The sequence below is a fragment of the Filicampus tigris genome, chromosome 20 (assembly GCF_054856515.1).
Source record: "Filicampus tigris isolate MCC_2025a chromosome 20, RoL_Ftig_1.0, whole genome shotgun sequence".
Taxonomy (NCBI): domain Eukaryota; kingdom Metazoa; phylum Chordata; class Actinopteri; order Syngnathiformes; family Syngnathidae; genus Filicampus; species Filicampus tigris.
The window spans coordinates 6321338-6344199 of record NC_141236.1 but is presented as its reverse complement, the minus strand read 5'-3'; the positions used below and the strand labels follow the sequence as shown (position 1 = coordinate 6344199).

The 22862-nt window shown below is 41.6% G+C and overlaps 1 protein-coding gene across 20 annotated transcripts in view; it reads right to left on the bottom strand.

Moving 5' to 3' along the window:
* The window catches only part of ptprk (protein tyrosine phosphatase receptor type K), an 80094-nt gene that overhangs the window by 29562 nt on the left and 27670 nt on the right, over positions 1-22862 (bottom strand). For all 20 annotated transcript variants that reach the window (XR_015083746.1, XM_086018148.1, XM_086018145.1 and 17 more), the window contains 9 exons: positions 17780-17902; positions 13218-13378; positions 12985-13036; positions 12836-12894; positions 9963-10044; positions 8612-8727; positions 7961-8135; positions 1638-1750; positions 1287-1467 (listed from right to left, as the gene is read on the bottom strand). Coding sequence is in view for 19 of the 20 variants with exons in the window: in XM_086018148.1 (XP_085874274.1) it covers positions 1287-1467; positions 1638-1750; positions 7961-8135; positions 8612-8727; positions 9963-10044; positions 12836-12894; positions 12985-13036; positions 13218-13378; positions 17780-17902 (1062 nt within the window). In the remaining variant the exon portion in view is untranslated. The remainder of the gene's footprint in view (positions 1-1286; positions 1468-1637; positions 1751-7960; positions 8136-8611; positions 8728-9962; positions 10045-12835; positions 12895-12984; positions 13037-13217; positions 13379-17779; positions 17903-22862) is intronic.

Genomic DNA, 22862 nt, shown 5'->3' with positions numbered 1-22862 from the left:
TTTGTGTGCATTTGTCCGTATGCGCATCAAAAGCAGCGTGACATCATTTCAATATTAAAGCAAGAACGCATGCTATTTAGCATACGGCATATGATCCTCCGTTTCATGTATTCTTTCAAGATATTACACACCATGTGATGACTACAGGACTCGTTGCGGTGTATTCAGTCAGTCAACTAATCATTAGCTCGGCCACATCTGTCGCGCTTGTTGAGGATGAAACGTTTACATGCGGCGGAAATTCTAAATACTGTACACTTGGACATGCAAAAATATCAAAATGTCAAGGAAAAAAAACAAACGGAATATGTCTGCGAGTGGGCGCATGCGTGACTTATGCCGAACACACATGCGGTCAAATACCGCACCTCTCGGCTGTAAATCTTAGCACAAGCTCCACAAATGTCCTCTATTTAGTGGACAAATGGGTTCATTTCAAGTGAATTCATTACTCCATTGTGAGCTGATGGACCGATAGCCACACATTGTGTAGGTTACAAAGAGTTACCATCGCTCACGCAAACCTGTGAGTGACAAGAAGATTAATTTCCACCCGGTCCGAAAGGAAACTGTTCAATACACGACTCGCGTGGAAGAAGTCCCTCGCTTTCAATAAACACAACACACACACACACACACACGCTCACAAAAACATTGGTTGGCGGACATCAGTCGGGCCCCGCAGTTATGAATTTTCATTTTTTCATTTTCCTTCACAAGTTTCATCATTCTCACACCCCTCTCGCCGCGTGCGCTCCTTCACTCCTGTGTATTTTCATCATCTCCCATCATTGCCGCCTCATTCTGTTTCTCATTGCTTTTCTTCCGAGTCCCCCTCGCTCTGTCCCTCTCCCCCAGGCCAGCTGTGTTTTTATTCCACACGTTTATTTCTACAAATGTCAGACAGAGTTTCTGCCCTCTGCCTATTGATCCGCTGGGAGAATAATATGGAATGAAGAAAGAGATGAGGGGGGGGGGTGACGTGAAAGACATGAAGTTGAAGACGTGAGACGATGAAGGTTCGGTGAGTTTTGACGCTAGATGGATGAACTAATATCAATCGTTAAGCTAATACACATTTATACGACGGAGGGAAAATTAGGAATCATCCCTGAAGTCGATGGATAATGGTGATCATTTTGCTCACGCTAATCAGCATATGAAATGCTAATACCATTTTGTCTCTAATCGCATCTTGAAGCAATTCAAGCAAAATAAAAAGCACTATTTGGCTGAAGAGATTTGTTCTTTGTGGAATGAATTTTGTATTTTTCATTGTTTCTTACCTGCACATTTTGTCCGCGTAATGAGCGGCGGTCCGGCTTTGCCTGTCCCGCCCTCTCCCGGTCGGGTGAGCAAGACTCTGATCTCATACTCGGTGTCCGGGTCGAGATGCCATAACTTATAGTTGGGGGAGTTGACCGCGTGGGTCTCTATCCAACTGCCTGACGTCATGCGGTACTCCACCTTTGGAAAATTCATGTTCAAGAATCATGATCCACATTAAACAGATTTTCCGGACGATTTATGTTCTGAAATCTGATCAAAATTCCAAACAAAAGCCTGGTTACAGATAAACTATGAAAAAAAAAAAATGGAGTAAAAAGTACAGAACAACTTGTAGAGCAAGTACAGACCTCTTTGAGTATTATCGGACCATCTCCAAATATGGAGTTGGCGTTGAGCTGAATCAGCAGGTAGGTAGGCCCAACACCGAGCAGCTGGGGGGGTGCTATGGGGTGTGGGGGCTCTGGGGAGAGAAAACAATGAATAGGATCAACATAAAGAAAGCTTCAGAGGGGTCGCATGGGAATGACAGAACACACTAAAACAAAGCAACAAAAGGAACAGGAGAGTCTGGGGATATACTGTAGTCGCAGTGATAAAAAGTCTTTGGGAAAAGCGCAACATTCCGCTAATTCAAACAGGAGCACCTCGAGAGAGAGAGAGCCCAGAACCTCCGCCAAGGCGATATGAACACAGACAGAGCTACTTACTTGATCTGATGAGATCTGACAGTGATGTGTCAGCATATTAAAAGTACAGTGTTAAACTTATTAGTTATAAATGAGCTTCATACCTTTACCGCAGATCTGTCTCTTGTCCATATTCTGTGCTTTTTAAGAGATTCATTTCAGGCCTGTTCGCCAATGCCTTCGCTCCTGATACGAATAATATCATGCTACATTGTATTTATCAAGTGCTGTGGCGCATCGCATAAGATAATTTAGTTTTACTTTCAAACGGCAGATTGCAGATGTGATGTTTTATGCATCGGTTCAGTTTCCTTGGCTTGCTGTAAACCGGCAGCTGCATTGAATTATAATGATCATAATCTTACAGCAAGCGCAACTTTTTGAAGACGGCGCTCATCAAAAGAATTTCTACCTTCAGAAGTCGGCATCCAAAAAGGCTTTGAACAACAGTAGCGGCTACAAACGCGGTAAAAATGTTGTGATTTATTCTGTTTTTAATGGTTGTAAATAATCAAGTCGGAGGTAGACCTGCATCGTCAAATGTACTGTGGCTTTATGCTCAGTTTGGTGTGACACTTGTCGAAAACGTATTTCAATTCACAATTATGTTTATTATTGTGGGAGCATGGAAAGATAGATAACTTTCACAACATTTATTGTCATGACTTAAAGAGGAAGTCGAGCCAATCATTTGCAAAAATGTGTTCTATGCAAGCCCACTAGTCCAAACACAGCTTTCTGATGAATATTGCGTTTGTGGAATACGAGTTAAGCAGTAAAATCTACCCGTTTTTGTCCATCTCAGTGGGCGGCCATTTTGTCGCTGGCTGTCGACCGAAAATTACATCACAGTTGCTCAGTGCTCAGGTACCGACCAATCATAGCTCAGCTTCAGAAAACAGGTGAGCCGTGATTGGGATGTCTAAAAACAGTGGATTTTGCTGCTTAAATCATATTCTACAAAAGCATTATTAATCAGAACGCAGTGTTTTGACTAGTGAAGGTGCATAGAACATAATATTGCAAAGAATTTTTGGGGGATAGAGTTCTACTTTAATAACAAAAGCATACCAGGCGCTTATTCAGGTCCTTTTCTAGTTTGTTTACAATTAAATTAATATGCAACATGCAAGTTATTTTTCTCCACGCTTTGGAATTCTTAAATTCCATGTTATGTTGACCAGGAAATGTCTACCCAGTACTTATTGATTGTACTTTATTACATTATTTGTATTAAGCGACAAAAAATGACATAGTTGACATCCTCTACCTAAACAAATGTGAATAAATACCTCCCTACACACACACACCTACTGTATATTACCTTCAGCAAATCAAATAGATTCCATCTGTCTCTCTTACTGTCTTTATAGAGCAGAAGAAAAAAATGTGATTGTTCTGCAGCCTTATCATACAGTATTATCTAAATTGTTTGTGTTGGTGTGTGTGTGTGTGTGTGTGTGTACGCTTGGGCTCATTGTTCCCATACTACTTTGAATAATACCACGCAACGCATTGCCATCACATCTCTTCTCCCTGCGTGCATATGCATGCTTGTTTTTGTTTGTGTTGGGAGTGCATTTAAATGTGTGTTGAATGTGGCTGGCAGAGCTGAAAAGACATCTTTTTTCCCCCAACACATGAAACACTGCCGTTTGACAGTGCGCTAGCTTGCATTCAGCTAATGAATGTTGAAGCTAGTTCAGAAATCGCATAACGTCAGCAACGTGTCTGCTAGCGACGGCGTCAAATAAAAACAACATGATGAGAGTAAAATGGGAAATAAAAGCAAAAGGATTCATGCATTAAAACAGTGCGTTAACAAGAATGCAAGTTTGCGTGTTAGTTTTAGAAATATTTTATCGAAAACATAAATAATAGAAATAGAAATAAAGCAGTGAGATGTTTAAGTGGGTCATCATGTGACTCCAGAGAAAACAGTGTTGAAGTTGGTTTCTTGCTTTTGATTTTCAGCCCTGTTTTTCCCCCATTATTTGACATTTGTACAGATGACCTAAAAAACAACAAATCATCAATGGTGTTGATGTGATGCGATGGGTTTGTTGTCACAATCTTTTGTATTATTAATCATGTGTGAATCAGTTTTTGGGGTCACATGTAAATTATAGTAAGCAAACAAATACAGGCAAAATGTCCTATCTGTGTTAATTCCGACACATCCCATGAGTCAGTTAATGATGCTTGGGGGGAATGAACAAAATAAGATCCAAAGACAGAAAGAAATTATGGATTAAAAAAGTACAAACGAGAATGCAATTTAAAAAAAAAAGAAAGAAAAGGAAAGAAAAAGGCAACAGAATGAAAGAGAGGAACAGAAAAACAGCAAATCAGTCCAAAAGATGGGCCAGACCCCAAGGATAAAAAAAAGTTTAAAACAAAACAAAAAAAAAGCAAAACTTAGCAAAGAAGGAACAAAGGACAAAAAAAAAAAAAAAGTGTTTAAAAGCATCGGTGATCTGTGACTTGAGCCCATCAGGCATCGATGTCCAACGTCAGCAACGTTGTCAATAAAGTTTTGTCTTCACAAAGCGCTCCGGCCACCACTCATGCACTGGACGACATGCGCCCTCCACAACGGCAGACGATGGTGTGTTTAGCAATGACGATCAACAACCGCAACGATTCTCTGCACTCCTGAAGCACCTGCAGCTCCGGCTGTCATTATCACTTGGATGAGTAAGCGTGTTGGAGGTTGTAAGAGCAAATACACCATTTCGAAGTTGTTCAAGACGCGTATAGGACAGCTGCATGGATTCAAGTGCGTCTGCACGCGTGCACGTGCATGCGTGTGTGTGTGTGTGACAGTAATATTGCGGGAGCTTTTTAGGCCATGTCTTGCGTATAATGCAAGCTGGCATTGCGGTGAGTGTGTGTGTGTCATGATGATGTGCTCTGTCACTGTAGGAACCAGAGGGCAAAGCTTTATTAGAGCTGCACTCTGACAAAACAACTACTGACAAACACAAACATACTCTGTACAGTATGTATACTAAACATACACGCACACGAACCAATTCTTTCACTTTCTTGAAGGGGAAGTCAATCCAAACATTTTCTTTACAATAATATGTTGTACGCGGCCACCCTAGTCTAAACACGGCAGTCTGATTCTCATTACAATTTTGATCCATTTTGTCACTTGCTGTCGACTGAAAATGAGATCACGGTTGCTCAGGTAACCAATCACGGCTCACCTGTTTTCTGAAGCGGAGTCATGATTGGTTGTTACCTGAGCCCTGAGCAACTGCTGATTAACTCATATTCCACAAATACAATACTAATCAGAATATCAAGTTTAGACTAGTGGGGCTGCATAGAACATATTATTGTGAAGACAATTTTTCAGCTGACTTTCACGCCAAAATACATCAAACTTGTTTGCTGAATCAACTCATCCTAAGACTATTTGTGAGCTCAATGAAACGCATGATTGATGAATAGATGTGAAAGCTGTCAACAAATGATTTGCTTAACAAGATGTTTGCCGTTCTCCCTGCTTGCCGAAGACAATAACATCTACACAGGAGTGATGTGGGAATCCCAAGTCAGATCTCCAATCGTGCATTTGTGCCAGTATAAAAAGCGTTCTAGGCTCTGATCCTGACAGGCACGGCACACAAACGAACACACACACACACATATGAACACACAAGGGGGGCGGGGGTGGTTGGTGGAGGGGGGGGGGGGCGGTCGGGTGTTGACGTTTGAGCAGACAACGGCACATCTCTGTCATCTACATAGAGTAAATATCTGTGGACTGGGCCTGTGTGTACTGTACCCGCTTGCAGGCAATCTCAGTCACCCAGCGGGCCACTTGCAGCCTCTGGAAATCAAAGCTGGATCAATGTCCCACTGCTGATCTATACAAGTCATATCTGGGAACGCACCTGCGTTCTTCTTCTCGTCTGTTTTTCCAGATTAGCATAGATTTATTTCCCCTATCTTAATTTTCCCAAACTCCCGCTGCCTCTTTCACAATACGGGATACAAATTAAAATAAAAACGCAGAGCATAAACACAGCATTAATGCAGCTTAGTCCTGTCCATATACACTACATGTCCTGCATACATATTCAAACTGCATACTTTATTAATCGGTTAAAAAAAAAAAAAAAAAAAAAGTTTGATTTCCCTCTGCTTCTCGTCTTGATATTTCTAATAAATAAACATGATTTGGCTCCTCTTCCACATTCACGCAAGCTGCCATCATTTCTTTATTATGATACCCTTCGCACATCCAGATAGGATTAACATTTTTTTTTTTTATGCCTATACCCCTCAGAGATGCACAAACATCTTTTCACAGCTTGGAAGAGACTCTTGATTTCAAGCATACAATGCACTTGCTGAGCCTGAATGTATTTTCATCATTATCATCATATCGGGATGGCTGACATTCATGATTAGACAACAGATTCCTGCTGTGTGGCTCACTTACCCTTTTTTTTCTTACCTCTGTCACATATAAAAAAACAACAACATGAAAAGCCTCCCACTATTAATGCGAAAATACCAGCAATGTGTCTTCTGTTTTGTTCGCTGTTTGAGAAGAAACAGAGAAATGACCATACTGCATTTCCTCAAAACGGTCCAATAAGATCAAGGATATGCATCATTTCAACTCCACACAACCTCTTTGACATGTTTCCTCATTTCTCCAGAATTTTGGGCTCAAACGTGCAGTATGTCAAGTCTTTCTCTGGAGCCAACTTAATTTTGCTTGTTGCCCCAAAGTAAAACGTATCGTGATGGACAATGTAAAAGCTGTGTTAGTTAATATTCACATTCACCACTCTTCTTCCACCGCTGCCGTATCATATGCAGAATAACAACTATGAGACTGTTCCTCTGTTTACATATTCAGACATAGTCCTCATTCTGATATGGGTATATTCTTGGGATAATGAGCTGACTACTTACATTTACCTTTTTTTTTTCCAACCTCTCTACCTCTATTCTACTCGCCTCCTCCCTTTCTGTCACTCCAGAATGTCTCTCGCCTTTAGCCCGAGTGTTTCTATGCCCTCCCTTGGAGATCATCTGAATATGTGAGCTATTCAATGTGAATGAATAAAGAATCTTGTGGCAAACACACATCGGTCGGTGACACCTTATTAACCACATGTCAACTGCACATGACAGATGACGCACACGCATGCACCCACACACACTCCATCGCACGCACTCACCATTGTCCCTGTTAGTCAATATTATGCTAGTTATATTCTATCAGGCAAAGATGGAAGATGTAGGACAGTTTTAAATTCCATGTAAGAAAATGAGAAGAAAAGCATAGCTTTCCAAATTTGCTTTCATGCAGGAAATAGTTGCATGTGGTGTGGTAGATGACAAATTAGGCCTTTGACTACATTTCCTTATATCAACTAAGGAGGGAAATGAAGTTATATATATCATATATATATGTTATGTGTTATAATATGAACATTATGAACCTCTGTTCCATGCCGTGTCATAATGATCATAATAATTCTGCCCATGGGAGTTGCTACAGGGTTAAGGCAGCTTAACTTCCCATAACCGTTGCCGTGTTGATTTTATTCAGACCTTATATGGAAAATTGGGACTTTTTTGTGCTTGTAAACAAATAGTTTGGTCTCTCGTGAGTGGCTCGCCCACCCGCCAAGTGTGAAATTACACAACCAAGTTTTGTCATCTGCCTATTTCTGAAAATGTGTCTGCGAGAGAGCTGTTTTGCACTGTTTCATTCGAGTCAGCTAAGCTACATAGCCACTGTCAAGCAACTGCTAGCATCCACGACATTTTTCCTCGACAACTACACAGTCCATGCAATTAGCCAAATTCTGAACTGTGGATTTATTTGTCCATACATACACCCATCTCCAATGTAGGTATAAAATGATTTTAGTTTTATATTCTAATCGCAGAAAAAAATGTCAGCATATATGGAGCCCTTGGGAGACCAATTCTCAATAAACCCTCACCTCTGACGATAAGACCGGCAAAGTTGGACACCCCCGAGCCACGCTCGGACTGGGTGACGCAGCGATACAAATCTTGATCCTGATTGGTGACTTCGTTGAGATGGAAGGAGGCGGAGAATCGTCGGTGGTTGATGTTTTTCCTCTGAGAAACGGGGATATCTTCTCCGTTTCGCCGCTATAGAGCAGAGATGGAAAGAGGCACGGGGTTAACGGTCTTGATTAAGGATTCGAGGCCGCGATGCACACACTCACACTAACTTGTACATCATCCTCACTGACAACATGTTTGAAGGTCATGACTACAGTAGAACTGTCATGAAATCATCTATTAGGTGCGAGAATGTATGGGCTGGGGTGTATTTGTCATTTTACTATTCCCTGAACCGCATTCTCTTCATGTATGTGTTAGTGTATGAGTATTTAATAGAGTCTGTTTATACTTCCATTTATTTATGACACACAATATACGGTACTGTATATAACGGTATAAGGATATAACTATCCATGTGCCAGGTTTGAAAAGATATATGCTAAGGGATCAACGACGGTTTACGGTGGAGTTCCAAAACGAAGTCTTGATTATAGTTTTCTCGTGCCGCGTGACGACTTCACAAATACACCGAAAAATCATTCTCATGTGCATGTCTTTACCTGAAGCCAGAGTTTATTGTTGGATGTGTCTCGTCCAGTGGCGATACACTGAAAGGTGGCGTTCTGACCGGCGTTCACCTCAACATCTCCAAGTCGGAGGAAATGAGGGGATTTATCTGAAGAAAACATTTAAAGAACAATGGATTCAGACTACTTCATGGGTTAACACTTTGCCTTCCCTTTGCCTTGAAATCACAATGTTTCCAGACAGAAGCAGCACAGGTGCAAACAATCTGTACCTTTTACGACATCTTGTAACCTGCAGTGATATGTTCACTATTACTACGATTAGATTTTAGAGGAGTCCGAAGAATCTGGAGCCCATCGTTGCCACTGGCTGCGAAGATCGCTGTCATAATGTCACAGCTTTTAATACTTAAAGCACCACACTAAGGTATGGAATAAGCCGTTTGAACCCCCCGAAGAGGCTGCGAGGCTATTTTTATTCTGGGGAGGTGATTGCAATCATAGATAACAGCTGAAAACACACACACAGGTTTGTGTGTGTGTGAGTCCACAAATGCAGCTGTGAGAATGAATGCTTCTACTGTGGAAGTTGCCGCTCTCTATTGAGAGTTGCTCCTCTCTTAATATTCACACCACTTCCAGGTCACTTTACTGGCAAAATTTGACAACCTCAAACAGAGCCGGGGACGACTGGAACGCAGTACACATTCCAGTGTTATGACTTAATCGATAGCATCTTTTACAAGTCGGGCCATGTTAAAATGTGTCACTGCTGCGACTAGACAAATGCCGAACCGGGGCTTTAATTGCTTTTATTCCTCCGCTTGCAACCCGCAGACGCCTGTCGACGGCTTTGGATGAACTCAGACACGCGCACAAGTGTTTTAGGAGGAGGCCTCTGGCGGTGCGGAAACAGCGAGGAGAGAAAGAGCTTTGGAACGTAACGTGAATTTAAAAAGGAGCACGACCCTCATCACTTTCCTGTCAGCGCAGGACAAGACAGCTACTGTTCACTGCATGTGTGTGCACACGCGCCTGCATGCCTGTGTGTGTGTATTAAGAAAAAGAGCGCTGAGTGGTCAGAATCTTTTCTCTCCATGATTGACCTAATACCGTTTCATTTGCCGCTTCACTCCCTCCGATCCTCCACCCCAATTTCTCTCGCCGCCCATCTCGCAGTCTTTACTCCGGTGTTTTACTTCTCTCGTTTACCTACTACAACATGTCCCCTCTTGCCGCATCCCTCCCTTCCCCGAGTCACCTTCCACTTATCTGTCCGTTCGACTGCGACAAAAACCATCCCCGGTTCAGTCTAATTAGTGGCCGAAGCTATAAGCGTCGACTCAGCGAACTACGACTAATTGCTGGCATGCTAATGACTCACCGCATGGGTAGCTGAGCACCTGAATGTCATCTATAACGATGAAGCCGGTTTTCCTGTCCGATACCTCTGCTTCAAATATGACCTGCGGACAGAGGGGGGGGGGGGGGGGGGGAAGAAGTCACCGTAGAAAGGATTAACTAAAGAGTGTTGACCAGAAGAAACATGACATTAACCATGCGGAAAAAAAACTTCAACTAATAATTTAACTTAATAAAATACTACTAAAATTCTAACATTTATATGCTAATTTCTAGCATGCTATTGTAGAAGGATGTGACTTACACTCTTGCCCTGTAATCAGGGAGGACAGTGAACCAGGGAGAGGGACCAAGCCTTGCTATGAATAGGTAAAATCCCCAAATTGACGCCCTCACACAGGAAAGCTTGCTATTGCCTATAGATGCCACAAGAGGACGCCAAACTGCATTTCCGGTAATTGTTGTGATAATTGATTATTGGGCTTTCAAAAAGACAGTTCCCAATTACCATACAGAAACGTTTAATCATGTTATGATAAACTAAGTATTAAAAACATTTTACCTGTGTTTCAAAAATGTTAGCACAACTTTAGCTATTGGAGTCAAAGTCTGTTGTTATTTACACGTCAAAGAGATAGATCAATGCAAAAAGTTGCAACAAGATGAAGTTGGTGAAACCCCCGGAGGAGGCATAGATAACAATATGACTCCCGTCTGCTGCTTGGATTCATATATTCGGTCCAACAAGCCACCAAGATTAATGGCTCTTCCTGTTGGACCACAGTAATCTCCTTCAGTACACATAAAATGCCTGACAGAAAAATGATAGGGGAAAAAAAACTAATAGAAGCCACTGCGGTAAGGGTGGAGATTCAAACCTAGTATATACAGTATATGTGCTTCTCATTCCACTCCCATCCCTGTCTCATTATCCTTTCCCATTTCATTGCATTCTCACGGTTTATTTTTCCCAATCTACACGAATGTGGCCGCACTGTAAGACAATGTCACCTCCAATTTGACACTTACTACGGCGCTGAGGTGTTTGCTGTTTAAACACTACATGTAGTCAAGTAATATAGATTCAAGTTATTTCCTCTCGCTTTATGGTGTTTAAAAAATATGATTCAACGAGAAATACTGCAACAAAAGACGATGTCGTGGATTTTTGAAAACATGAGAGAGGGATGCTCTCAGGACACGCCAGAGATTGAACCAGTTGCTGTCATTCATCACCCGCGGGAGCGTCCATGAACCCACCCTCAATTGCCAATCTATCCTATCATTCTTTCCACATAGCTCAAAGACATCTGTCCACTTGAAAAACATATATACTCTGTGTGTGTATATACATCCACATGATTATTGCTTGTTACTTCGTCCCACATTCAAGTTCTGTAAAGTGCACGTGCAAGTGTTATATAATAGGGATTGGAATGAACTTTATTAAAATGTCAAACCGGTTAAGAATAGTTTGCTTGCAACCTGTCATAAAGCATGGTTTCACAGCTGTCTGGTCTACTACCAACTCAAATGACTCACATAAACACTTGGTGATTTGTGATGACTGCCAGTGACCACAGATCACTCAGAGGATGATAAGTTAATGTAGTTATTTGTTCATAATCAGCACAAGTCAAACAGTACCGAAAGTACTAAAGAGTCCAAAATATGAATCTGATGATTGGAGAATCTATCGCTGGTGCAGTGTGGGCGTCTACCTACACTCCCCCCCCCAGACTCGTTTACCATGCAAGCTTAAATGCCAACAGAAGCGTGTTTGAACATGACGGTGGCGTCATAACCTCGAACCAAAGAACCTGTTTCATCCCCTGCAAAACCTCCATAAGCCCTCAGCAAACAAGAATTGATTACGTTCAATTACAACATGTTGACACGTGCGATTCAGGATGGCCTCCTCCCCTCATAGTCACCGAGGGGCGGGTGGGGGCGGCATGGGCACCAGATGGGTCATTTGAAAGATTCTTCCACCCTTCGCTTTACAGTAACATGATTGGGTCCCAAGGCTACGTGTATTAATCAGGATATGGGTGTGTGCATGCCCTGACACTGACACCCATTCGACACTCATCTGCCACACGCACGTCAGCAACACCTTACAACTATTTAGATATGCACAGACCTCTAAAATTGTAAAAACGTACAGGTATACAGATAAAAATGGGTTCAGTTACTTCTGTGTGAATATCGTTTCCACACTGCCGTATATCCCAAATAATACAGGCTCAAGCAGCATTGCCCCAATTGGTGACGCAGATGCAAGTGCACGTACATGCACGCAGTCACCCCATCGCTTCTCACTAAGTCTTTCTTGCCTGATCGTCACCTCCTGAGCCCCAGTCAACACAAATAAATCAGCAGCTTGCCTCACAGCATGAGCTGTTTGTTTTTGAAGCTGTGTAGGGTTGTCTGTCCATGTGCACCCTAAAGAAATAAGTACAAGTAGGTGGGCAATCTGTTTATCAGCCAGTCAGGGTTTGTGGTTCAGGCCAAATTGACAGCTCCAAAGACGTTTTACACGTCCAGATTGATTTGACAGCAAAAAAAAAAAAAAAAAAAACCCTAAACAAAAAACACATATTTCAAATAATGTGTTGAGAGTGTTTGAAATATGATTCAAACTGGAGTTCTACTTTATCTTTGACTTGGACATTCAAATTGTGCAATATCAATATTTATTTGTGTTACTTGAAATAAAATTCCCACACGCCAAAATCAAAAGAGTGAAAGCCATTATAGACCAACACAATAGTTGCTTTCACTTCCTGTAGGTGTAGCGGCCACTGGCCAGGTGTGCCAAAACATTTGCTCACACAGAAAAAGGGAACTGTGAGCAAATACAGCTGTTAGTGGTTAAAGGTGACGGGAATTCACCTGGTATTCGTTGGGCCAAAAGGTGGAGACGGCCAGTTCGGCCTTCAGCCAGTCTTTACCTGAAAAGGCAAAAGTCAACAGAGGTCAGGAGTCACCCCGGTGCAGGGAAAGTTAATCACATGAGAATTTCATTGTGGTCGAGGTGTTACCAGTGTATGTTGTTACATTCCATATAGGGTTGGCCAGGGGGCCCTTGTTAACCTGCAGATATAAGGAAAGAAAACGGTTTCAAAACTTCCAATTATAGTAAATGCATTCACATTGATATGTATTGATGTTTTGTTTTACCAATGTTGTAAGGGATCAACGCACTAAGGTTAATGTGTCATTGTAAAGTGGGCAATTCATTTGGAAAAGAAAAGAAAATATAAGATGTCATTACCTTTACTAGGACATTGAGTGTACCGGGACTGGAGCCATCAGCGCTGGTGAGTAGGTAGTTGAAGTCAATGCAGTGGGTGTCATTCTCCTTCATCACCGGGAGCTGAAACCTGGCCTTCTCCCCAACTTCATACTGAGACACGTCCACATACATGTAGGAACCTGGACACAGGAATATTTTGCATCAGGTTTTGACAAATGGCTGCAGCTTTCGTTTCATTTGTTTGCCAATAACAATGTGACATTTAGCTACATCCATGAAGCCACCTCTTAGGGCAGCATTTTGCTCAATACAACATTCAGATAGAGCTCGTTCTAATCCACTACACAGGGAATGATAATTCACGTTTTTTTCCTCATTGTTTAATCAAAAAAATGTACACAAATGTGCATCCCGAGTGCTAAGAGTCTGCTTATTATACTTGGTCTCTACTGTAGTTGACTGCTGAAAAGCATACATATAGTGATGACAGAACTGATCCCGATGGTCTATTAATCATCTTAGGGCTCAACAGATGTTGATGTGAAATACATTGAAATGTGACACTTGAATCTCGCCTATAATCTGCCGGTTGAACATATCATGTATTGTACAAAATGGGCCCACATGCAAAACAATGCTGAAATACTGTTCATCAAAACATTCCGCCATTTTATATGTTCCGCTAATAGTGAATACAGCATATCCACTGATGCTTTCAGCAGACCCACAATGCCACATTAAACATACCGTGCTCAAATTGTGTGAACAATGCTTCATTCAAGGCAGCTAATTCTATTTGCCGGTTAGAATAAGCACAATATGAATGCTGCAATTGGCTATAGGAGAGTAGTGATTATCTGTCATTGTTCAGATAATCTACAGTGAGAATATATTGTTCTCCACAAGAATAGGAGGGCAAACAGTAGCACATTTTCATTTGGAGCACACAAAAACGTCTGCAATGCAGCGCCCACGTGCACTATATACCAATCATTGGGCCTTTCTCGTTTCATCTCTCGTCTGCACACGTACACAACGACAGTTGAGTCTCTCTGACATTTTTTTTTTTTTTTTTTTCGGGAATAATCCAACTTGCGTGTGAATACCACCAGCGGGAAACAGAATGCCTTCATCCAAACTGGACGGCATCCACTAGACCAGAAAAGGACCTCTCGAAAAGACTCTAATATTAGTCTTGCTTGCACAAACATGCAATAGGTGTCACTGCTGTTCCTTCTGACATGAGGTGGATTGAAGATGCCAAGACTGTGTGCTAGCTAAAAATACAAATATCAGTCAGAGCCCCAGATATGTCACAACACATGCCATGGCAAGATACCTTTCTCTTAATCATAGCACTGTCTGATAAAACTCATTTATAGCAACTTTTTAACAGGTGAAACAAATACATTTTGATGAAGTTGTAGGGCACAACTGCAATGGATGCAGACAAGAATTCAGAAAGACTACATTAGGATTGGAGGAATCAGCACAGTGAAATAGCGGTTTTTGCATGCCTGAGTTCAAAGTCCTGAGGTTTGAATATCGTCTCCGGTCTCCGGTAGTGGTTGCATGTTCCCTCCATGTATGTGAGATTAAGTGAATGATCCAATTTTCCCATTGCTTTGAATGCTGTCTGTATATGCCTTGTGATTATCTAATGACCGATCTAGGTCGTACCGCACCTCTCAGGGGTGTGTAACCAATGGCCCAAGCGCCGTATACGGCCTAGGAGCATTTGATCCGAACCACCGCGCAAATCTCAAGGCAAATGGCCCCTGATGAGGAAAAGGTTCCCTAACCCTGCAGTGAAACAGCAATACACCTCATCTTCAGCAAAAAGACGACAAAATAACCAAACAAAATGAAACTAAAACACCGGATATCTGCCAGTCCCTTAGATGGCTGCTGTCTTTGAACTGCCAATGTCGAAAACGGACACTAATGGAATGACGACACAACGTAACAAGGCTAAAAATACCCCCGAGACAGACTTCAGGCCTAGATCTGTCACATCACAGCAGCAACAGTGCAGTTCAGACGGAAGACGCCTTTTCTTCAACGTAACAACATCCTCCTGTTGGTAAAAGTTATACTTTACTTCACGCACCTGTTTAAATTGGATCCAGAATAGCAAGCAATATACCAAATGCATCACCATTTAGTTATGTTTTTTAAGGACACGCTTTTCATTCTAATGGCATCCTTCCCAAAACATATTTTTAAGAAATTGATGGAACAGCATTCAATAGACAAATAAGCATCTTTATTGCAGTTATAAGCCTGTTTCCTCTTCCTCCACAGATGACAAAAAAAAAAAAAAAAAGAGACGTGACAAGAAGCCAAATTGGTTTGAAGTGAAGCTCGCTGACAACATCATGAGTCAAGAGTAGCTACTTTGGTCCGGTGACTCACAGAGTCTCAGTCCATGAATGTTCGACTGGCACAGCGCACACAATGCCGGCCGACGTAGTGCCGAAACGCCGCCATGGCAGCATGCGCCAAAAGCAAGCCCTGTGGCGATTACATGGATGGGTTTTGATCACGATTGCAAAAAAGGGCCAAAACCCTTCCAACACTTTTCACTGTCACCGCAAGCAGAACTGGCAATTAAAAAATAGGACAAATCGATGTGGGATTTAAAGGAGTACTATTTTGAGATGCACAAACAAATGACTGAACCATAAATATAAACAGTAAGGATGAGCATAGTCAGTCATTTGTAATGATTTGCTAAATGATGAATTTAATTGATCGTATCTGGAGACTCAAACCTAATAGTCGCCAATTGTCTTTTTTTTTTTCTTTTTTTTTTTTTTTTGCAATGGTCTACTCCAGTTGTGCTTTTCTGTTTTAGCTGTTGTTAACTTGTGTGTCATTTATTATTGTTGTCAAAGTCATTGTTGAAAAGTGTGACGAACTGGACATTATGCATTAACGCTTATTGTTGTTTTGAGGCTGGCGCACTTAATATTAGACTTCTATCGGAGTTAGGACTGTTAGGACAGTTCAAGGTTTTATGATAACTGTTTGATCCTGTCATGGACTATTTCTTTTAAAATGATTCCCTTCAGGGTGATCATTTCATTTAAAAAAATACTTGCCTTGCTTAAACGTGTACATGTCCATATTTTTCAGCAAAAGTCATAGTTGGCTTGTGCATTTGAATAAATTCTGAGCCTCAGGCACTTTTCTCTTATGCCATTCTACTTTGTTTATCTTTTGCCTAAAATAAAACACTACTGCTCCATTTGAGACTATCATCACATCAAATGTAACCATGCCTTTAGGTGAGGATCTTTAGCAAGCAACACCTCTGACTAACTTCTTAAACTCATGGAATATCCTGTATGCTCTCGGGCTTGGCAATTAACCTTTTCAAGCTTGCGACTCTTGCCTCTCAGCGAAGTGACACCACGGGGCCAGCATCTTCATCATTTGCACAAGCATGCCCCGAAATACTCAGGAGGGGAAAATGTGTGTTTCGTGGCAAAAAACTAAAGACTAAAAACAAAAACATGGAGCTCCTCAGCCTTTATCTAAATGTCAGGAAGGTTGGGTTTTCACAATGATAAGCCAGAGAGATAAATAACAGCGCTGCATTGTCATGGTAACAAAGTCAATCTTTCGCAGCTGAAGAGCAGAAAGGAGTGAGGTGTGAGAGAAGGGAATTAGGGAAAGACAGTTGAAAATCATCAATGCGGTTTACTAAAGAGATTTGGTCTACTGCATTTTTTTGCATGCCCAGCTACGACTCAACATTGCATGTAAGTTTTTACTTAAGGCATTTTACTTTTAACATTGTAAAGTATAGGCAACCTTCCCTGTTCCACTCTTTTGATTAATGACCTCCTGTTCTTAATTAGACGGTCAACCCTGAGGCAGAAAAAAATTAATTCCCCCCTCATCATCACCATCATGGGGAAAAAAAACAACAGATTACGGAGAAGAAAGCGAGTGTGTGAGTAGAACTGTGTTTTAATTGCTTTACTAGTGTGAGACTAGAACAAAATATCCAAAATATCCCCCTAATTAATCGGCCCTGTTTTAAAAGTTCAACAACTGAAACTGTGACAATTCACAGTTTTTTTTCTTTTTTTTTTTTAATTTAGTCTTTACTACCGACTCTTGAACGGATTGGTTGGTTCAGCCAGTTTTGTGGCACCATAATTTCTCCAAAATAGAAGCTCTCATTTTGGTGGTCTGATGATGTCCACCTAACATCAATTCTACATTTGATGGACAGTAAGGAGCTTTAACACATTTGCAAATTGGTAATGTCAAAACTGCATTATTTTTACATGCGTCTTGTTCCAAACTAGACGGCAAAGTGGGCTAGTGTTTGCGATGTCACCCTCACATTTCTGACATTCAGAGTTCAAATCTCTTGAGTGTTGCCTAAGCTTGCTTGGGTTTTATCTGGGTACCTCATCTCCATCCAATAATCCCCAAAAAATACATCTTAGTTTTACTAAAGACTCAAATTTGTCCAATTGTTGGTTTCCGATTCCAAACCGGTTCAAATGTGAAAGGCACCCGCCACTTTTAATCATATTCTTCCATTAAGAATACAATCTCACCTTTGGGCAGGTATGGGGAGATGTAGGGCACTTCCTGAGTGTTGATGTGGGCCCAGTCAAAGTCATCGTAGGGATCTTGTTGGTAGTCACATTGGGAGAAGCCCTCATCAAACGTACAGCTTCCTGCAACAGGGAATAGAAACACGTTTAATTGCAGAATAAGGAGGGGGCGGGGGGGGACATAATGTTTGGCATTTGGTTTGCCAGAGGCGAACAGAGCAATTGTAAAATTGACACAGGTTCCCATTAAAAATGTTTATTAGCTTGAATTAGCAGAAATGGTAATTGACGCAAACTTTCAATGCGCTCTCTCTCTCTGGAATATTTCTCTGCGTCGGTCTGAGGTGATTAATAAAGCACCAGGAGTGGGAGCTCCAACAGTCATCCATCAAGGTTAGACAGAATCACCCCTGACTCAACCATCAGCAGCCTTCAGCGATTCATCTGAGTCCATCACCACCAGCTCTAGGCACGCGTGTGTGAGCTGGCCGCTACAGGGACCCTCCCTAAACAGGAAGTCGCTCTAATACAGAGAGACGCCGCCTGTCCCTAGTGGGCAGCAGACCCAATCAACTTGCGATGATACGTGGCTTGTACCGGCAAAGTGCTGATAGGCGCACTTGATTATAACCAGCCATCTGATTCATTGACCTCGCAGCCTTGCATGGTTTGTGTTAATAACGCAGCTTTGGGGCATATTACAAAGAAAAGCCAACTACCATCTGATACAAGTCTCTAATTGTTAGTGGGGACCAAGGTTTGATGGCTCCCCTTGACTTCTTGGTCATAGGAGCTGCAATACGGCGTCGACACCAGATAAGAGATACATTGCAGTTTGAAAGTTCCTGCAAACAAGTCACACAAAAGTAAAGAAAAAAACAAAACGTTGCCATCCAGAATTTGATTTCATCAAACTAAGAGACCAAGCATGACAGCTGATGATTGATTAAGTGACTAATAACTTTAGTTTTTCAGATCAAATGATCCATTGTTCAGCGCAAGATTAAAAAATGTGGTGGGGGGGAAACCCTTGCATGCAAATTATCTGAATATATTAGCACCATTTCACATCAAGGCTGGTCGGAATGCATATTTTTTTCTTGCAAATTTAAGGTTGGTTGAACATTTTGGTGCACATTGTCTTTCAATTCCATTGTAAAGGTTCCCCATACATCCCACCCAAACAATCTCACCTTCTGGTGCCCTGCTCGTAAAAGTAGTACCCTTTCATGGTACATGGATTATGATGATACAACAACAAAGATCTATTCTAAACCACAGATAAGACGTGCTCCTCTAAAATCCAAAACCCCAATGAAAATCGGATATACGCATCCGAGAGCAAGTCACGATGACGCACAACCAGTACTTCCGGCAATGAACATCTCGTAAGTATCCAGTTAGCATTACGGCTACCTGTGTCCTAGAGCGGGCTGCATCGTGCCATGACGTAGAGCATTAACGACGGGCCTTGAGATCCCCCACTGATCTGAGTGGGAGCTACAGTGGGAGACCAAGAGGAGACAGCCGCTGCCGCAGGAGAAACACGTTAACGTCAAACTAAGTGACTGTTTTCGGCTGCTGGCTGTATAGCTGTCTGTGACTCACGGCCTTGGAGACGCACTGGATCACATTCCTCTTGGCGTTCTTCGTAAAAACCAGCCCGGCTCTGTGCGTTTCAGTCCAGTTCCGTTCAGTTTTGTTAAGTCTTTGTCACAACGAGTTAGCTTGTGGAGACGCCACTTTGTGCAGAGGGCATGTAGTGTGCCACTGACAACACACATTTTTCCGCTTTGAACTCAAGACTTAACTTGGAACCTAATTCTGCTGATGTTGAAATGTGAGTGTGTATGTATGTGGGCGTGCACGGAGCGACATGACTTTTTGTCCTCCGCTGTTCGTGTGTCAGTTTACATATATCTGTCTGGTAGTTCTCCGCATGAGGGGAAACAGCAAAGTGTGCATGTCATGGTTTGAGTCCATAGTAACAGCATGCGCCTTGAATAGATTTGAGTTACAAGACATGACCACGTACCTCCAATGGTTACTTTATAAAGGTATAGCCACAATGTATTGGAATTAAACAAAACACTGTCAGTAAGGCATTTACAGTGCATCTGGAAAGTATCCATGTCAATCTTTTGTTATTTTACAGCCTTATTCTAAAAATGAATCATAATTGTTTCCATGTACCTGCCACTGGAAAAAAAATCCCCGCAACATCATGCAGCCACCACCAACTGCAGGGACAGTAGTACGGTCATGTAATGATCATTGCCTAGTTTCCTCCAAACATCACGTCAGGCATTCATGCTGACAATCTTTGTCTCATCAGACCAGAGATTTCTTGTCTCTCATGGTCTCTTCAGGTGCCTTTTGAGGAGAGAGTTGAAGCCCTAACAGAGTGACCATCAGGTTGTCACCTCCCTGATGAAGGCCCTTCTCCTTTGATCACTCAGTATAACAGGGGTGGACAGTTGTGGGAAGAATCTGGTGGCTCCAAATATCTTCCATTTATGGATGATGGATGCCGCTGTGCTCATTGGGACCTGGAAAGTAACCATCTTTTTCTGTAAATAATTATTTAAGCCACGATGGAATTAACACTAACAACGCTAACATGACAAAATGTGGAAAATGAAAGTGAGTACATTCGAAATGTACTGTCAAGTTATTTTAGTGTATATCATTACGAATGTAGCGCCGCAGAACAATGCCGTAAGACAGAGGCGCTTAACCTCATGTAACCAAATACATTGCACACAATCTTATAAGGATATGCAGTATTTCACCACTGTACTACAGCTGTAGTTAATAGTGGGCTCATGTGACAGAGTTACTTGTTGTACTACATGAGAGGGTGTCTGCATATATCAACGGTGTTATTTAAGCGGTTCATATTGGAACACAAGAGGGTAAAGTGAAATACCAGATGGCAGGGGATTGATGAGGTAAATTCCCACCATCTTAAAACTTTACAAGCGGGGGCCCGTTATATTCACCATGTACATGTTAAAACCTTGTCTGCCATTTGATGCTGGTACTGGACAACCAGACATATTCAGTCAAACTAAAACAATGACAACACTAACATTCCTTGGAAGGCAAAAGAAGTGTATGGCATCCATTTTAAGTAAATACAAAGCATATTTAAACAGCACATATGAATGGTTTAAACCAGAACAGGTTTTCAACACATTTCAAAGTATAAGCACGAGCTTGTATCCAGATGGGTCATTATGCCCCTTGCCCGTTACTCCATTCACAAGGACACCGTGCGAGAGAAAACGACTGCATGCTAATCACTTTCTAATCAGCTTCTGTGATTGGCTGCCTAGCTAATGAAATAATGGCGTCTCATTTGCATAATAAAATAATTAGAGGAATTTGATAACGGCTCAAGGGCAGAGGGGGCAATATACGCACGCCAACACGCACGCACACACATGCACAGTGACAAAGGACGGATGCAGTCTTCAACGGCAGCAGACACATTTGTCTCTGTCACTCAAAATGATTTTGCAGTTATTTGTAAATGACCCCGACCTCCCAAAGGCCAAACGGCCAAACAAGTGCTTTGCTGTGCAAGAAACAAGCTTCTATCCAGGTGAGCCGCCAACAAAGCACATTAACCATGTTAATAGCTCACAATTAGCTTGGATCACACTTATGAGGCAACCAAGGGCAGGATTCCCCAAAACTGGCCCACGGATTTTAACAAAAATTGCGACTCAATTTCATTTAGCAACATGCCATTTGGAAGGCATGTCTATCACGAGTGGAGAAAAAGTCAAGTTTCTAGATGCTCTTCCAAGTGAAATTGTCCTAGCAATTTTGTTTGTCTGCTACCAGATTTGAACTACGTACAGTATACCAGACGGGGGTGACGCTGAATTGCGAAAAAATTGGCCATTGCAAAGACACCAGCAAAGATCAATGTCTCACGAAATTCAAACTCAAGTCCATGACATCGGAGCTTACGCAAATGTCTTGTGTGTGGTGAAGGATCCTGAATAGATTCATAGGCACCTTGACATGTGTATGTGCAATAAATCAACTCCTGGTGCTTTAGTTGCATCAAATCCTTTGTCCGGCACACCTAACTTTTGCATGACCCAACAGGTGTGAGAGTGAGAGGGCCCATTTTTAATTCCGTATGTTACTGCAGAAGCATCCATTGCTTAATATGGCAATAATTCCTACATTTGGTATTTCTTTGCAACTGATTTATTTTGGTTTATGCTACTATAACTCGGCCAGAGATAACAATTAACAATTACCTTTGGCCATGCAAATAAGAATGCATGAAACAGTTTCTCATTGTCTGCCTGAAACACTTCAGATCTGCAAATGGTGAGACATTGGAGCATTACGTAACTTAAGTATATGTTCTTAAGTATTCAATGTCATATCACTTGAAACTGCAGTGCAGTGTTCTGCTAAAGTTGTATGAGTTAAACTTAATCCTATTTGAAACTTCAAGAGTGCATCTAAAGAGCAACCTGTTAAATTGAAACTCTTAAGGGCTTTTTGACAACGTGCTTTTGCTATTCATTTCTTCTCATCCATAGTTACTCTTAATGAAAACTATATACATCATCCGCTGCACTTATTCAAAATGTTTTTACTGCAGAAAAGTGTTAATTATACCAAACATGCAGGGTTTAATTACATCTGGACTGCGTCTTATTGGGTTTGAAATGACAACACATTTTTTCGACATGACTGAAGCCAAAGACATCTTTTTATTCAAGATATGTTAATCGAAAATATCTATGAAGAAAAAACATTTTGATTGCAGATATGTATGACGCCAGAGCGAGTACTTTAATATTTAATCATCCTGTTTTATTTTTTACATTTTATTTTAAAGCCATATCACTGAGGCCAGCGCTTGCAAATGTGTAAAAAGGTCTGTGACATTTTTACTTTGATTGCCCCAACCAGCATTGGCAGACGACATTAATAATCTGAAAGGTAAGACAACCCTGACACGGACTCCCGTCATGAAATATTTCATTTGTTTGGCATTACCAAGAAACCCCTCAATTGATGTTGACTTCAAAAGGGTCCTAATAAAGTT